Source organism: Rattus norvegicus, chromosome 3 (genome assembly GCF_021556685.1).
Source record: "Rattus norvegicus strain SHRSP/BbbUtx chromosome 3, alternate assembly SHRSP_T2T, whole genome shotgun sequence".
Classification (NCBI taxonomy): Eukaryota; Metazoa; Chordata; class Mammalia; order Rodentia; family Muridae; genus Rattus; species Rattus norvegicus.
In genome coordinates this window covers 145221378-145239372 of record NC_141536.1, presented here as the reverse complement: position 1 = coordinate 145239372, position 17995 = coordinate 145221378, and the positions used below count along the sequence as shown (strand labels likewise).

The 17995-nt window shown below is 52.8% G+C and overlaps 1 protein-coding gene across 19 annotated transcripts in view; it reads right to left on the bottom strand.

Annotated features, from left to right (window-relative positions):
- Nucleotides 1–3606: 3606 nt before the first annotated feature.
- Nucleotides 3607–17995, bottom strand: part of Dlgap4 (DLG associated protein 4) — a 147826-nt gene continuing 133437 nt past the window's right edge. For 9 of the 19 annotated variants that reach the window (XM_087650108.1, NM_173145.3, XM_087650169.1 and 6 more), the window contains 6 exon segments: nt 16914–17275; nt 14648–14736; nt 13724–14136; nt 7046–7137; nt 6049–6204; nt 3607–5279 (listed from right to left, as the gene is read on the bottom strand). In XM_087650108.1, coding sequence (XP_087506234.1) covers nt 5061–5279; nt 6049–6204; nt 7046–7137; nt 13724–14136; nt 14648–14736; nt 16914–17275 — 1331 coding nt within the window. In that variant the 3' untranslated portion in view covers nt 3607–5060. 19 annotated transcript variants of the gene reach the window in all.

Genomic DNA, 17995 nt, shown 5'->3' with positions numbered 1-17995 from the left:
CCCCTATTGAGCAGTCTTATTTGTGTGTGTATACACGCATGTGTGCATGAGAGTGTGCATGCGTGCCTGTTTACAAGTGTGTGTTTGTGTGTATATGAGATTTCGTGCCATGTGTGTGCACACATGTGCCACTGCACATAAGCGGAGATCTGAGAGTATGATTCTTAGAAGCTGTTTCTCTCTTCCCATGGATACACTGACCCGTCTTGCTGGCCAGCACCACCACAGCAGAATGTTGTGCCTCTCGGTGTATCTGGTCGGAAATGCCAAATGGATGTTAGATGCCGATAGGTGCAGTGGCACGTGCGTGCGCACACCTGCACATATCTCTTGCTGTCAGTGTGCACTGTGGCCACCTAGTTAAGGCAATGCCTGCCTGAAGTGTGGTGTTCAGGGAAAGGCATGGGTCTAGGTGGAGATTTAGATGTACAGGCTGCTCCTAGGCAAAGGGCAGACGAGGGTCCGAATTCCCTACTGCTGCTTTAGGCCTATTCTCTGCCGACACATTTAGAGAAAACTGGTGTTGGCTGGAACCAATCCAGAGAGGCTGGAGCCAGGAGGCAGGGTTCCGTGTGAATGTCCCTGTTCTGTTAGAGCAGGTCCTGCTGGAAGCTTTGTTCCTTATCTGGCACTCAAGACATCCCCAGCACAGCATGTCTGAGCAGCAACATGGGTCTTTGCCTCTGCTGGCTGAGCCCTTCACAGCCTCTGGAGCCTCTGTCCTTCAAAGCCCCAGTGAAAGTTGCCATCTCTGTCAAGTACCTGCCTCTTCTCCCTAGGTCAGTCATTTAGGAAGTTGTTCTTTGGGGTGGGGACTTGAACCCGGGACCTTTTGTATACCAGGCAAACATTCTCCTACTGAATTACATTCCCTGTCTCATTTTCATTTTTAAGACAGGTCTCACTGTGTTGCCTGGGGTGGCTTCAAACTCCTGAACTCAAGTGGCTCATCTTCCCCAGCTCCCATGTAGCTAGAACTGTGCCTAGTTTTTCTTACCCATGTCCTGGCAGTTCTGGAGAGGACACCCAGCGACTAGCACATGCTAGACCAGTGCTTTATCACTAAGCCCTTCGGTCCTTGGGGCTCTGCTCCCTGCTGGGTCCTGAGTCACTGGGAAGAGCCCGACTCTCTTCCTTCAGAGCCCCCATTTCCCTCAGTAGAGGCAGGCACATCTAATGACACGGAAGTCATCATAGCCAACGGAAAGCAAGTCTTAGTGCACACACATGGAGCACAGGTTGGCACCAGCCCAACCTGGGCTAAGTGCAGGGGAAGGCTTTCTCCAGGCCTTGCTGTCCACCTTGAGAGCAGGGGAGAGAGGTGCAGGGTACAGTGGGAAGCCTCCATGCTCTGTGCAGGAGTCAGGTTGTTATAGGGAAGAATCCATGGACTCTTGATAGTGATGCAACTGAAAGGAGCCTGTCACCTCTTGTCAGTAAGAGAGCATGCTTTCTCCAGTAGGCAGAGGACAGGCTGCAAAAGGCCCAGGTTCCCTGCTCTGTACAGTGGCAGGTTCAGCAGGGCTGGAGACAACTTAGATCCATGTACACTTCCTACCCCACTACTGAAGCTATGTCCTGGTTGCCGGTCTGTCTTCCACTAGACTTACCTGCATGGGCTCCTCATGGCCTCCAGTAGCAACTGCTTCCTCCTCCTCGACTGTCCTGAGGTCCCCCTGCTGCTCATGGCAGAAGATGGCCCTTGCTCTCTGCAAGGCTGTTCCGTGAGGACTCTACAGAACTCCGAGGACTTACAACACTGGGGGAGCTTGGGGTTCCAGGAGGAATATATGGGCTCGACACCCTCAGATCTATAACCCTGTGGGGGTTCTGAGGACTCTAGGTGCTTAGTCTGTTCTCCTGGGTCTCCCTGCACTCCTTCCCATAGCCTCCAGGAACGGCATTCCTTGGCTCTGAATCACAGAAGCCCAGACTCATTCCCGGCTTCTTCGAGAAACCGCTGTCAGCCTTTCTGAAACCTGTCAAACGTTTTCTGATGGGACAGGCTCAAAGGAGGTGGAATTATCATCTAAGTACTATTCGTGTCAAGACTATTTGCTTCAAATCCAGCCAGAGAGGGGCCGGGTGTAGAAGCACACCGTTACCACCCCAGCACTTGGGGGGCGGACTCAGATTATAAGTCAAGACTGGGCTAAGTAGTAAGACGTCTCGAAAACCAAAACCAAGAAACCTCTGAAAGCTGCTTGGGCACGTAAATGATCGCAAAGAAGAACACAAGGAAGCAGGGGCAGTTGCTGTGGTCTTCAGACTAGAAACTTGGTCTAAAAGCAGCTAGAGCCCCTAACTGCACTTAATGGACCAGGGGGACATCATGGGGACCATGGCTTGAGCGACTTGCAGGACGTTGGATATTTTAGGGTCCAAACGTCCAGGTAAGGTAGTGTGGCTTGGAACATTTGTTTATTTGAGGGTGCTGTGGCCAGGCAGAAACCATCCTTGCTCTTAGGAGGTGCCGGATAGATTTGGGGAAGGTCCCTTTAGTGCTGCACTATGCTGTCTAGGTGTAGAGCCCGATGTTCCACACAGGACACCCACCCTTTTTGCTTGTGATTCCAAGAACCTTCCCCAGGCCGGATCAAGATTCTCCCGTGCTAAGTTCCTCTGCTTTCGGGTCCCTGAGGCCCAGGGGGTAGTGTTAGGCTGCAGTCTGACCTCTGGTCCTTGTGTCTAGCTTGCCCTCTCCATTCACTCATACATTTGGATGGATGGCTAGATGCTGGATGCAGAAACAGTCTTAGTCTGACATAACAGGCAGCCACTTGCCTTTCAAGTCAGCCACGGCTAGGGTAGGTGAAGGACAGTACTGTCACACAGACTCCGATGGTAGCTGTTGTTCAGCCACACTGACAAACGCATGCTGGGATCCAAGCACAGGGGTTTATTTCTTAAGGGGTCCAGTTGGGGTCAAACTCCTGAATAGGGGGGATGAATAGGGTCCCTGGGCCTGGGGTCACAGGAATCCTGGCTGGGTTGAGCCAAGGGACATATGTTATTTTAAGGCCTGGCCCAAGACCTTTTAAACACAATGTTCTGACCCCACTGGGGGTGGCATCTTCCTCACTTCCTGTCTCAGTCAGTAGCAGGCCTCTTCCACCTCGGTTGGACACTCCACGGAGCTCCTCCTTGTCTTCCATAAACTTCCTGCCCTGTCAGAGTGAGTCTAATCCACACCACACTGGCTTCCTGGTGAGCTCCTAGGCAGCCCAGGCCCCTCTCCTGGCACAGCAGAGCGCATTCCCTAATATACTGGATCCCTAGGCTATTGAGGGAGCAATCGCTGCAGGTCATGGGGCCCCTCCTACCCTGTACAGAGGTCAGGTTTTTGAATGATCTGCCTTCTCTTCTGTGGTGGTCCCTGTGAAGTAAGTATGCTGTTCTGATGTCTGGTGGGCTGAATGCCACATAGGTGCTCCCTTGCTTTACTGCCCAGGCTCACAGACCAGGGATGCTCTCTGAACACCTTGTCTCCCAAGGCTGCCTTTTGGGAGGGGGATCTAGCTGGGTTTCCTGGGATCATCTGATGCCACGCTCCTTATCCCGGTCCAGTCCAGCCCACCACACTGCAATAATGCCAATGAGGCCTGGTTACACGTTACCTCATTTATTCTCACAACATGCCTGTGAGGTAGGGAGGGGCAGGGACTGTCCCCATTTTACAGAGGAGGAAGTTGAGGCACACAGAGGTCAAATGACTTGCCCAAGGTCACAGAGGGGGCGGCCAAGCTGGAACAGGCCCCCAGAGCAGGCCCTTGCTTCATCCAGGGGACCCCTGCAGCATGCGCCAGACAAGAGGATGTCCCCACTGCCCTTGAATCATATGCACAGTATAGAACAGCCCCTGGCACGCCAAACTGTCTACTGGGCCCCCTCCAGGCGGCCTGACCCATCCTTGCCCTCTCCACCCTGCTCTGTGGGCCCAGGCCTTTGCAGCTCAGGGCTCAGAACACCTTGGGGATGGGGGTGGGGGACAGGAGAGGAGGATTGGGATGAAAATCACAACAGAATAAAAAATTCAAGAGGCTGGGCTGACAGGTTAGGGGGACAACCAAAAACGGGACTGCTTACACACAAGGTATATTTTTACACACACTTGTACACACACCTAGATATAGTACATGTAAAAATATATGCTATTCACACACCCGCCTCCTGCAGGTACCCCGAGAGCCGGTGGCGGTGGCGGCGCTGGTGGGCTTTGGGTGAGCAGATGGGCGTTTATTAAATATACACTCTAAGGTCTATGTGCATATGTACACATACGTACAGACACCGCCACCTGCCCCTGGGGGAACTGGACGAAGGTGCGGCCAAGGGCAGACAACCCCCTGGAAGCCACTTGGGAGTCCTACATTTTCTTTTGCTGAAGAAGAGGCTGGAGCATGGTAAGCGTGGGCTCCCCACATACCCCGAGGACCAGTACTTTCCTATCTGCTCGGAGGCCAGTCCAGCCCGACACTGCCCAGGCTGGCGGACGGCAGCGGAGGGAGGGTGGGCCAGCTGTGTGTGAGCACTTAGTGGGGAGGGTGGGAGGAGGGGATGCTGCCCTTCTCTCTGTCCTCTGGGCCCTCAGCCCTAAAGGGTGTGAACCAGAAGCCACAGAGTGGTGACCCCTGTGAGTTCTGCAGGGAAACAGAAAAGCTGTGGGATGTAGGGAAGGGAGGGACATGGCAGGGGCCCAAGGTTGCCTTGGACTGTCGTCGTCTTGTAAACAAGCTAGTTCTCAGCAGACAGAGCAAGCAAAATGACCGCAATCTGGAGGCCGGGCCACGGCTGCCCAAGTCGTCGTCTGGTCCACCATGGCAGCCCAAGGGAAAAGGTTCTAGATTGTGGTTTTTGAATTTTTTTTTTTTTGAGTCAAGTCTTCATAACCTAAAGCTTGGAGGGACCCAGAAAAGCCACCTTGTGAGCCCTTGTACGTGTCAATTGGAAAGTTGGCTCAGGGTCTCTAGAGATAATAACCATACCAAAGGGTGAGAAACGCTGTTCCGTTTGCATTGAGTTTTTAATGATTTAAAATGAGTGCTTTCTCCTTTGTGGCCTTAGAGCCTGGTCTGGGCCTCAGGGACATAAATCTCGATGCTGTCTGCACTCTCTGTGGCCGAGTTCTGCCGCACAGATGCTGCCCGCTTGGCGGCCAGGAGTCTCTTTCTGGCCTCCTGCCGCTGCTTGTCCCCCGCATCTGAGGCCTTGTCGCGGCTCACTGCCGCCTTGGATTTGGCTGGCTTCTTCGGGACTGGAGGGGGTGGTTTCTTCTCTTCCTTTATTGAGACAGTGAGGAGGGGACAGAAATAAACTAAAGGTGCCACGTTTTGTGTGGCACTGCCCCTTCCTTATGCAGGCAGCTGGCAATGCCCCACCCCGAGTCTCCACGCCAGACTGGCACAAGCAACACACACTAGAATCTGAAAGCCACAGAAGCAATGATAGTGGGAGGAGCAAAGGATTTAGGAGCAAAAAGCAAGCTTAGGCTTAGAACGTTCTAGAACAGGACGGACAACCCCACCTGTGCCCACCCTTGCTTTCAGCCATTAGGTACCTTGCCTGAGTCTCCCAGCCAGAGCAGTGACTTCCACTGATGGCGTCTATCCCGTATCTCACATGTTGTCCTTGCATGAGAACTTACCAGGGCCTCAGACCATCATGACAGGCCCTGGGCTCACTGATCTACAGGAGGCCGCCTGAGCCTCACAGAAGCACAGGTGCCTCAGGGAGGCGGAACTGGGGCCAGACCCCAGTGCCCCTGACAGCAAGGCCCTAGAAGGGCCCTTCTGCGTCTTCTACTAGCACATGTGACCCTTCCGCTAGACATGCAGAGCATGATATCATGCTTTAGGGACAGCCTCCACTACACAGCGAGCAGCATGCTGGACAGGTGCCAGGCATGGACCCCGCAAGGTGATGGACGTGAGCCCCAGCTCAAAGACGACACATGGAGAAGGAGCCAAGCAGCACTGACCGATGTGGGCAGCGTTACTGCCGACCAGGAATTTGTCCCTGGACTTCCCCTCCGCACTGCTCCATGCTCACCTTCCTCTTCTCGGGGGTCTCCACCAGCTGCCAGCTGTTGGCCTTGAGGTGGTAGAGCTCATCGAACTTCATGCTGATGTCCTCAATGGACAGCTGCAGCAGGTCCCAGAACCCTGCCAGGTCCTGGGCTGTCGGACGGGGGTTGGCATCAGGGTTCTGTGGGGCAGATGGGGGTCAGTGGGGCAGCAATGCAGGAACCTGGCCTATCTCCCTCACCACACACATGGGCCTCTGGCTCTGGCCCTGGGTAGGGCCTCGCTTCCTTGTTCTGTGGCCAGGATCTGTGAATGAAGCCGGCTCTGGTCATGCCAGTGTGTGTGGCAGGGATCCAGTTTTATCTTGAGTAGGCCCTGCATATGACTGTGGCCATCGCTAGAATGGCTATCACAGGGCTGTGGTAAGGAATCCTTGGTCCTCCTGTGTAGGGAAGAGACCCATTCTTGACCAGTGTGTTTCCCGGTGAGGTAGGAAGAAGGTACATCATAGTCAGGCCGGCTGTGATCAGACTCTGCTGTTTTCCTCACACAGGCCCTGGAGACTCACTTCCCACTGTGCTCACCCTTGGGAACGCATGCTCCCAATTGGTTGGAGAGCACGCTTCTCCCAGGACATTCTGACCAGGTCTCTGCGCCTGGCCTAGGGGCAGGGAGGCCCCAGAATGGGCAAGGGAGGAAGACAGCCATCTGGCACAGTAGTAGTGTTTCCTGAGGTCTCACTGCAGGAGTCTCTTGGATACTGGACTAAAGGTATGAGTAAGTCAGGACCAACTGACATAGCTCTCATACAGTTATTCTATACCAGGGTTAACGATCTGGAGGACTGCCCCAACCCTCCCCGTATGGAGACTGGTGTGTAATGTTGCCATCTTCATAGTGCCACGAGGGGGCAGCACCTCCTCTGCGTGGAGGTCAGAGGCTACAAGGGGCTCCCTCCCTGCACTCAGGTGGGCAGCCAAGGGACTGGCTGGAAGGCCTGTTGATGAGGGGGAGTCACTCACCAAGTTCTGCTCACAGAGGCCACGGAACTGTTGGAATTTCTGGGACATCAGGAGCTGGGCGCTGCCCACAGCACTGAGAACTTTTCCTAAGACTGAGAGAGAGGAAGCAGCTCAGCACACATGGTGGTGCTGGACAGAGGTCAGCCAGCACAGACCTGCTCAGGGTGGGCCTGGGGACGTGTGTGTGTGCGTGTGTGTGAGAGTCTGTGTCTGTGCGAGTGTGTGTGCGAGTGTGTGAGTCTGTGTGAGTCTGTGTGTGTGTGTGAGAGAGAGTCTGTGTGTGTGTGTGTGTGTGTGTGTGTGTGTGTGTGTGAGTCTGTGTGTGCGCGCACGTGTGTGTTAACAACATGTGGGCTGTGCTGGGGTGGAAGTGGAATTGGAGGTCAAGTATACATGTGTGTACATGTATTTATGTACACAAACACACAAGCTAGTATGTTTATTTGCACATGAACCCATTATTAAGGAAGACAAACAGAAGAGGGCAGGGCTGGAGGTAGAGGCAGGGGGTTAAGATCTGAGGCCAGCCTGGGCTATGTGAGACCTTGTCTTCTAAAGAGTCAGAAGAAAGGGGGTATGGGAGCTCACACCATTCATCCCAGCCAGCACTGGGAGGCCAAGACAGGGAGTTTATCAGCTGTATCAGGAACCTTATCCCAGTTTCTAAGGACATGCTATGGCAGTAAATCAGAAGCAGGAGAGAAATGTAAATTATCATGGGCTCGAGAAGGAACGGAGAGGGGCTGTGGAGAATGCCCAGTGAGTGAACAGCTGTCACTCAGGGGACCTGTGTAAGACAAGGAGAGGGCAGGCTACCAAGTGCCCTCTGACCTCCATGTCCTCCCCATCTCACGCACGCACGCACGCACACACACACACACACATACACACACACACACGCGCACGCGCGCGCTAATAAAAACATTTTTTTCCTTTTTTCTTTTTTCTTTTTTTCAGAGCTGGGGACCGAACCCAGGGCCTTGTGCCAGCGCTCTACCACTGAGCTAAATCCCCAACCCCAATAAAAAACATTTTAAATACTTTTAGGAAGCAAAAAGTAGAAGGTGCTGGAACAGGGAGCTAGAAGCTAGCCTTGGGGTGGTGTGGGGAGTACAGAGCAACAGTGTTTAAAACAAGTGACTGAATCAGAAGTCAGAGGAACCTTGCTGGGTCTGCGTGGGTGAAGGGGTTGGTCCCAGTCTTTCAGGAGCAGACAGTGTGTGCCCTGATGTTCACGCTGCCTGGGAGACTGAGCAGCTAGGACTTCCTAGAGCCTTGCTGGTTGACTCACATGGTCAAGGAGGGAAGCTTTCTTAACATGGAAGTCTTTAATAAAACGTAAACAGAACCAAACAGGAAAGTTTCAGAACAAATCTCCTAACCATGAAGCGTTTAGTCCGGGAGTGTGAGCAGATAGACTTGCAGTGTGATTCCAGTGTGAAAGTCACAGCAGAAGTCAATGGGAAGCAACACAAAAGCAGGAAGGGAAAACTGACGCTAGACAATCAAGCTCAAAGCCAGCTGTGTGGTAGCTCACACCTATAAGGCCAGCCTGGGCTACAATAGTGAGTTCCAAGGGCAACAGAGAATACAGTGAGACCAGCCTGGGCTACCGTATAAGACACTCAATAAAACAAGGCCAAGACCCTGTGGCTGGATGTAAGGCCACTAGGCAGTGACAGATGTAGATCCCAAATGAAGGTGGCAAGGTTGAGTTTTCCAAAATAGCACAAATATTGTTATATGTGTCTTTTATTTCAGATAAGAAAGGACGGTGGACTGAGCGCCAGGGGAATGATGGGGACTGTCAACTGTGTTACATCTGAAATGGCTACCAGTGTTATTCTGCAGCCAGATCCAAGCATCTCCTCACTGACCTGGGACATATCTTGACTTTACTTCCACAAAGACCTTACAAGAGCTCATCGAGGAATAATGAATCTTACCGAGAACCATGAAGAGGAACCAACATAGGAGCTATGGGCCCAGACACGCAAACATTTACCAGAAAACCGAAGTCAGGGGATTTGGGGACATAGTCAGTGATAGAGAGCTTGTCTAGCACACAGGGAGAAAACCCATTGCATAGTGACTGGGTAGGGTGGTAGTGCCAGAAATCCTAGCACTTGAGAGCTGGAAGATCAGGAGTTAAAGGACATTCTTGGTTACATTGAGTTCCTGTCTCAAAGCAAACAAAAACCCCACAACAAAACAAGAAGCTGCCATGTGGGTGCTAGGAACTGACCCCAGATCCCATGGTAGAACGGCCACTGCTCTTAACTATCAGGTGTCTCTCCAGTCCATAGGTGTGATGCTTGCTTGGGAGACTGAGGCAGGATCACAAGTTCAAGGCTTACCTGGACCATTCATTAAGACCTTGTTATTAAAGTGTGGGCTAAACAGGCAGAGCTTCCTTTTGGGGTGATTAGAATATTGATTATTATATAGTGATGGCAATGTTGTGAATAAGAAAGCTAAGGCTCCATGTATTATGTATCATAAAGGGGTGAATTTTATAGTGTCTAATATCTCAGGGTTGCAAATATGGCCCTGTGGTGCTGTGCATGTGACCCTGGGTTTAATTATCAAACCAGCCCCCCCCCCCCTTTATATCATGCTTTAAATAACAGGAGAAAAAAACAAACAAACCCCTGCTCACCAGTGGTGCAGACAGAGAGAGGTACACACAGCTGAGCCGTTCAGATCAATGAAATGAAGGAACTACAAGTGTTAACAGCGCTGCTGGGTCTGAAGAACAATGAGTGGCTTTTACGTGTGGCCCAGGCAGGTCTTAAGCCCCGCCTACCTCTAGCTCCAAAATTCTGGGATTACAGGTGTGTATCGGTGCCTTCCTCGGGGCCAGTGAGATGCCTGGTGGGTAGAGACATCTGTTCCCCAAGCCTGATGACCTGAGTTTCATCCCAAGCATGAACTCGGGCAAATTACCCTCTGGTTCACACTCACCCGTGGCACATGCGTGCCCACACAGACCTCAGAAATATAAAAAGCAAATCCAAGTGCGAGAGTGTGGTGTACAGCACTTAGGAGGCTGAGTTCAAGGCTAGTCTTAGTAACACAGTAAACCCCCGTGTCATAAAACAACGGAGACAAATCCTATGCTTCTAATATAAATTTTACAACATGCATGTTCCTTAGGGATGCCTCAGATGGCAACAGTACAAACTCTTAACAGCGCCTACTGCCGAGGCAGGAAGCATCCTAAAACCAGATTCAAACTGGTCAGGGGGGAGAAACTCAAGTACACACACTATAAAGGACTACACTTCTGTGAACCAACCCAGCGTGTGTGGATTAAAGGGATACTCAAATCAGTGAAAGACTAAGACAGTACACAAACACGAAGAAATGTGTGCGTGCATGTGTAGCCACACTGAGAAAATGCAACATTCCAGCAAAACCAAATACGCAGCCTAACGAACAACCCGTCAGGCCCCACCAGGAGCATGAGGACCCTATAGACTTCGGTCTTCGAGACTCGGCAAAGTTGGGCCCGGGACAGACCTGCAACCCAAGCTAAGGGAGAGGCTGAGACAGGAGGATCACCAGTTCAAGGTCTGCCTGGGACAGACCTGGTCTCCAGACTTAAAAGGTCAAGCACAGTGGCATATGCCTTTAATCCTAGCATTTGAGACAGAGGTAAGAGGAGCTCTGTGAGTCTCTGACTCAAAAACTAAAAAGGTAAGAGAAATGTAGCCCCATGGCAGTCTTCTCCTTACTTATATTTGCAAGGCCCCTGACCCCAAGCCCCGAAGTGCGAGGAAGTAAAATAAGCAAGGTATACTGATGAGAGGGCAGGTGACGTGCATGCTGCCTAAGCTGTCCTCTGACCTCAGCCCTTCATCACACGGGGAAGTCAGGGTCTTAAGGGGATGTGCTGGGACTCTTATGGACAGCAGTGTTATACTCCAAGGTGTACAGCAATTACACTGGAAACACCATGGAGCAGCTCCGGGCTCATGGGTACTGACAGCGCCTGTGATACACAGCGCACTCTCAGTCACTTAGAAGGGTGGGAAAGGAGAAGGCCCATGTGCAGCTGCCTTGGAAAGTAGTTTAACTGATTCTCAAAAAGCTGAGCTTTTTGAGTTATATACACAAAGAATGGGCTCAGAGTGTGCTAGACTTGTACACGACTGTTCACTACAGCACTGGTCAGAACAGCCTGCAAACAGAAATGACCTGAGTGCCCGTCAACAGGTGGACTGGGTAAATAAGGCACACCCATCAACATCGAACATCATTTGGCAGCAAAAAGGAATGAGGCATGGTGCACGAACACGTGGATAAACCTTGGTGGTGGCCTGAGGGCTGGATGGCAACCACTAGCAAGTCTGGATTATGAATTCAAAAGGATTAATTTTACAGCATGTGAGTTATAATTCAGTAAAGCTCAGGGCCAGGGTATGGCTTGGTGGAGGGCCCTAAGTAACTAAAGCAGTTGAAAAATTAAAGAAAAAAAATTCAAGGAACACACACACACATCCACAGACACACACGCACGCCTGCACACACATACACACACAGACACACTCACACTCTCACACACACATGCACACACATATGCACACATACCACACACTCTCTCACACACGCACACACATTCACTCTCACACACACATACTCGTACACACACTTGCGCACACACGCATGCATATACACATACACTCTCTCTCTCTCTCACACACACACACACACACAGACACACACATACACACACACAAAGATAAGGTACTGTGTACTATGCAGACAAGAGGAAAGGCAAGGATAGGACGATGATTTCTTGTAGTCCCAGGCTTAGTAGGCTGAGGAGGACTTCAAGTTTGGGCTACAAAGCAAGACTCTAGTGGGAGAGGAAAAGATGAAAAATCAACCCAGCAACTCTAACACCAGAAAGGAATTTCAAAGAGAAAAAAAAAATAGAACAAACATAAGGGAGAAATTAGTGGTAGTAGTTTACTTTGTGTGAGACATGGTGTCGCTCTGCAACCCAGGCAAGCCTGCACTGCGATACCCACGATTCCCCAGCCTCTGCCGCGAGTGCTGGAGTTACAGGCACACTGCTAACAAGTTTCACCAGACAGAATAAAGATCCTCAAGTTTTCCATGATAAAATCCAAGGACAGAGAAGCAGAATGGCTTCCAACTTCTTATCACAGGGAAGCACACAGAGCACGGCAGGGCCCTTCCGGTTGGAGAAGATGACCTCGGCCCACACTTTCATCTGTGTTGTCACTCGCATGTTAACATGGAGGTAGCTATCTACGTCAATGTGATTATTAACCTCAACTTTATACCTAAAGTGTGAGGTCTGAAAGACATGCTGAGTATCCAAAAAGTTCTCTCAGGATAGAGAGAAAAGTGAGTGGAAGATCAAGCGGCAGCAGGCGAAGGGCCCGGCGGGGAAGGGCTGAGGGAGTGTCTGAAGAAGAACCAAGCCTGCAGCTGGAAACATCTAGAGGACATGGCCAGGCCCAAGCAAGACAAGGGAACCAGGAAAGATAGGAAACCCTAAGAAATCAATACTTAGTGACTTAATTCTGGAGAAGTAGGAGAAGGCAATCACACTGCACTGAAGAAGTGTGCGGGTGAGGGGTTGGGGATTTAGCTCAGTGGTAGAGCGCTTACCTAGGAAGCCCAAGGCCCTGGGTTCGGTCCCCAGCTCCAAAAAAAAAAGAACCAAAAAAAAAAAGAAGTGTGCGGGTGAATACAGAACAGACCAACGGCGTGGCCACGGGAGCACCGGCTGGCTGCCTTCTGTCAGACACTTGGTGCCTTCTGGTCTCTGCCACTGGTTTGATTTTTTTTAATATGTCATAATTAAGTGTATTGGGTAGAACCCTCAAGAGTTCCCTGCCCCAAGGTGGGTGTGACATCAAAGCTGGGAAGAGGCCCCGAGGGCAGTGAAAACTGACTCTACCAACACCCTGAGTCATCAAAGGTGTCCTCAGAACACATGATCTGGGATACAGGTCAATCCTGCCTGTCCTTCCTGAACCTTCAGGGGTAGAGGAACCACCTGAGAAGCTGAGCTCTGGTAGAACTTGGTCAGCACAGGGTGACAGCCTGAAGGCTCCCAGAGGCTGCCTCTCGCTGCATGCTGTGACTCAGGTTCCCTGCACACCACTCATCCCTTTCTTCAACCCCTTTCTGTTTGGTAGTGCTAGTAGGGCTCCTGTGTGCCAGCCAGGCCAGCACCACTGCAGGCCTCCCTGCCGGAGGTAACTTCTGAGTAAGTATCTAGAGTACTGACAGAAATGGGTAGCGAAGCAGAAACTGTCTTGCCGTTTGCAGGTCTGTCCTGCTGGGGCCCGATCAGATAGATGTCTGCACTAGGGAGCAATGAACAGGCAGTAAAGAACTGGGAAGGGATAATTAGGGGGCAGCTTCGCGTCCAGCACGTCAGTCCTCACAAGGTTCTTCTGCAGGCAGAATAAGATCAAAAACAGGTGGCTGAGCTGGGCTCCTGTCTGACCAAGCCCACAGCCTGCACAAAGGCAGTGCAATCCTAAGGCTCATCTGGGCAGAGGCCGGGTGAGGCAGGCGGAAAGAATGAACACCGAAAGGCAAGCTCACTAATTAGCCCAAGAACAGGGTCAATGGTCCTCCCTGAGAGGCTCCAAGCGCACCCAGGGGACGGATCGCCCTCGTGACACCCACCTTCTTCAGAGAGGTTGTTCTCTTTGGTCTCCTTGTCCATCTGACAGCACCAGCCTTCCAGCCTCTCCGTTTCAGCCTGAAGGAGCTTCAGGAACCAGTAGCCATCCCTGCGGCAGGCCCCTGGCTGAGCTGGCTCTGCTGGGGAGCTGGAGGAAGTCTCCAGCCAAGGGTCGGGTGGGGGCAGCGAAGATGCCTCCAGGGCAGGGTCGCTGTTGTCTCCATAGGAGAGGTTGCGCTTGATCTGGGCAATCTTGGGGGCCTGTCGGGGGCCAGCATCAATGCTGATGGAATTGGGGTGTGAGGTACAGTCTGGGAGACTCCTCTCAGATGACTTACAACTGGAGTCATTGGCGTCCTGGGTATCGGAGTCAGTGTCCCGACGGGAGGACATGCTGTGAGAGGGGGCGCTGCTTCTGTGGGGGGGAGGATGGGGACAGGAAGGAAAGAGTCACCAAGAGGGCCAGAGACCAGCAGCCGCCTGACCCGGACACACGGGGAGACAGAGAAACGGATGCATCATCTGCTCACCATGCGCCTGAAGCGGGTCCCACAGCCCCCGCTCATTCTCTGCTCAGCCCTTGCCCGCCTGCCCATGCCCACACGCGCACACACACACACCACACACAAGGACAAGGTCATAAGGTTGTCTGTTTACTGCAGTGGGGCCAGGAAGACCACCAGGATCAGGGTGCTGGGGGCCACGGCCTTGCTCCCCTTGGGGTGACTGGTCTCAGAGCAAGCGCTCGTGTGTCCACCCACCTGCCCTGCCCAGCCCCCACACCTGAGCCACCACCCACACCCACACCCAGCTTGGGTTATTAGAAATCCAGCAAGGAGAAGTGGGTTAGGGAGAGCAGGAGAGGTGAGGGCGGAGGGAGGGAGAGGAGAGGGGAATAGCAGCCACCACACCTCTGTCCAACTTACCGCCAGTCGTCCTCTACCTGAACCCCGATGGACTGGAATTTGGTAGCGGGACTGGGCTCCTCTTTTGGCACTGGCTGAATGCAGTCAACCTTATTGAAGGACAACGACAGCAACGGCACGGAGACAAAGACAAGAATAAAAACAAACACCACACTTGCTGCTGAAATCCACATTAGTGGGACGACGCAAACAGACATGTGGACAAACGGACACGAGGCATGCAGACACTGCACGTAGGCCCAAGAAGGGCCAGGTTAAGCCGGGCACTGCTCATTCGCGAGGAGGCGGGAGGGGATGGAGATGACTGGCTTTCCCTACTCTGAGGAGGGCGCCATCACATCGATCGCTTTTGGTCCGTTGTCCTCCGAGAGGTGGGAACCGCTCCTTCTAGTCCTCTCCTTTACACGATCAGAGAGAAAAAAGGACGACGGGAGAGAACACACACAAAGCCACAGCCGTTATCTGGTGCAGTTGAAGCCGAGGGCTGTCTGGAGGTAAAGATCATTCCCCTAACCCTGTGGTGCAGCCTGAAAGGGGAACGGTGGCACCTGTCGCCAGTGCCAACCACAGACAGCAATTCTCAGACCCAAAACCCAGAGCCAGCAATGCCATGGGATCCTGCCCCTGGACCTGTCACACTTGCTTTGTAAAGAGGAGCCAATATGGTGGCAGCCATGCCTTGGGCTCAACCGTGGGGCAGCCAGCTAAACCCACCCATCATGACCCCAGTACAAGGAAGGGGGAGCTCACACCTGATCTGGGGCTTGGGGTGTCAGGGTGAGATGAAGTGACAGCCTTGGGAGCTGGGATTCCAGTGCAGGGGTCAGGGAAACTTTTTGTTTGGGACAGGAGTAGTCACACTTCCTTTGGCAAGAGCCAGTTTAGGAAGCACAGCCGTCTCCAAGGAGCTGTGACGTCTCCGGGGACGGAGCAGGTGGACCCAGGTATGCTCAGCAAACACTAGGAGCCAGAGTCCTCTCCCAGGGTCCTGTCTGAGTAAGGGAATCAAGGCTGGTCCTGCCTAACTCTCAGGCCTCTAGGAAGGGAAGAGGCTCTGATCTGGCCAACAAGAAGGTGGCCTTCCCTAAGACACGGCAGTTAGGAACCTATGTCTGTAAGAATCCCACTGACAGGCTGTAGGGCAAGTGCCGGGCACTCATGAAGAAACCCAGCTGAGGAGAGCCGAGGAGAATCTGTCCAACTTCCTTCCTGTACGTGGGGGACAGAAGACCAGAGCCGTCTCAGACAAGGCCCTGCCTGGATCTCCTGCTCTGCTCCCTCTGCATTCTGTGTTTTGTTATCACCTGGCTGCTGAGGAGAGGAGATGGAGATGCTGGCAGCCCTGACGCCCTGCACCACACCCGCCTGGTTCTCTGCCCTTCGCCGGTTTGGAAGTGCTCCACCTCCCCGCCCCCTGCCCTCACCTCTGTCCACTACAGCTGGCCTCGCCTCGCCCACTGCCTCCTACTGCAGTCTGGAGGTTCAGCCCATAGCAGAGAACTTTCTGGATTTAGACTGATTCTTGAAAACTGTGAGGCTGAGCCCAAGTTTGCCTCACTCAGCTATCAGAAGACAGATACCTGATGGGTAGTGGAGGAGAGGCTGGGCACCTCAGATATAAATTCCCACCGGGTTTGGCTTTTAGACAGGACATGGGCCACAGGGCCCTACCTATCTGAACCCTTTTCTATGAGGGAGGCATAATCTGCCATCACACTCTCAGTTAGCCATGGGTCTGGTGCTTCAAGCGACCTACCTGTCCCCAAGGCCTGAGTGGGCTCTGGGTCAAGTTCCCCTTGAAAAACCCCATGGCTCAAGGGCCCTGGTCCCAGGCTTCTAGCCCGTCAGCGTCTATGCTCCACGATGCTCCCGCTGCCAAGCGGGGCCATGGTTTCCGTACCGAGCTGACCTTGGATTAGAGAACTGTTAAGCCAGCCCCACCTCCCGGGAGTTGTCTGGCAGGGCAAAGGATGGAGTGGACAGACAGACAGTAGACAGCAAACAGTGTACAGGAGCTTGCTGGCTGAGTGTAACTACATTCACTGGGACAACCCACTGGAGGATGTCCAGCTATGGACCTGCGGCAGGAGCAGCTGGACACACGAGTGTGGCTACAGGAGAATTTGGTTTAGCCACTTGGGGCAGATGCACCAGAATAGACAGACAAACATCTCTTCCCGGGAGACCTAGTGGGCCTCCACTAGATGTAATTACACGCAGGCCGGTGCACGGAGTAGACAGAAGACAGTGCAAAAGGGACCCCTACTTGTATTCCTATTGATGACAGTTTCCTTTTGGGGACGGCCTCGGAGTGGGACTCAGAGCTCGTCAGTGTCCCGTGTTCACTCTTCAGAGCTGCATGCTTAGGGGGTGGCTCTGGAGCCTCAGGGCCTGGCGTAATTCCACCCCGTGTCACACTGGGTGGCCGGGTACTGCTGTCCAGGCTGTCTGATGAGTTACTCAAGCCCGACTGGCTTGTCACTTCACTCTTGTGGTCTTGACTGTCCAGGTAGGTGTCCTGAGCAGACTCAGTACTGCTCTGAACGGTAACTGAGATGAACGGTTTCGATGTGGTACGTGGAGGGACCGGTGGTGGGGTCTTCTTATATGCCACTAGGCATGATGAACCTGTAGGCAGGTGAGAGGAAAGTGAAGGTGAGGCTTCGAACCCTTTAAGGCCGCTCCTGGGCTGAGGCCACGCCTGACCTCAGCTAGAGGACCGTGAAGCAAGAGAACGAGAGTCATACACAGTCATGACCAACATGGGCACCCAGGTCCTCTCTACCCATCTTGCACGGCCCAATCTAGTAGGGAAGCCTCGTTAAAGATGCTCTCTACGAGGCTGTGGCAAAGCCTGACCAATGTCAGGAGGAGGCAATGACAGCAGAAAAACTTATCTTGGCTTTCCCAGGGTCACTCTGGGACCTCTGGGTCCTACAGCTTCTTAACCATTTTTCTTCTGTCCCTCCTCACATCCTCTGTGTGAACAATCTGTTCCATCTGGCCAACACAATACACTCTCTTTGCCATTCTCAACCCACTTACTCTTCCTACAAAGACCCCACACATCAGCCTGCTGCCTGGGACTGTACTGTGTCTGACCCTTCCCTCTGTGCCTGAGTTTCAGGAAGCCAGGCACTGCAGTAGCTCTGTCACCTGGGGTGGCGTGCAGTGGGACACACATCAGCACAGCTAGTGTTTGCTTCTCAGGCTGCACTGTCGGGACCAGATTAGTTACCACAGCAGTGCTACACCTCAACAGGAACCTCTCTGTGCTGCTCTCTAAGCACCCTCTGCTATGAGGGCTTAGCAAAGCAAGTCCTTAACCAGGTCCAGGGCGCCCTCTCC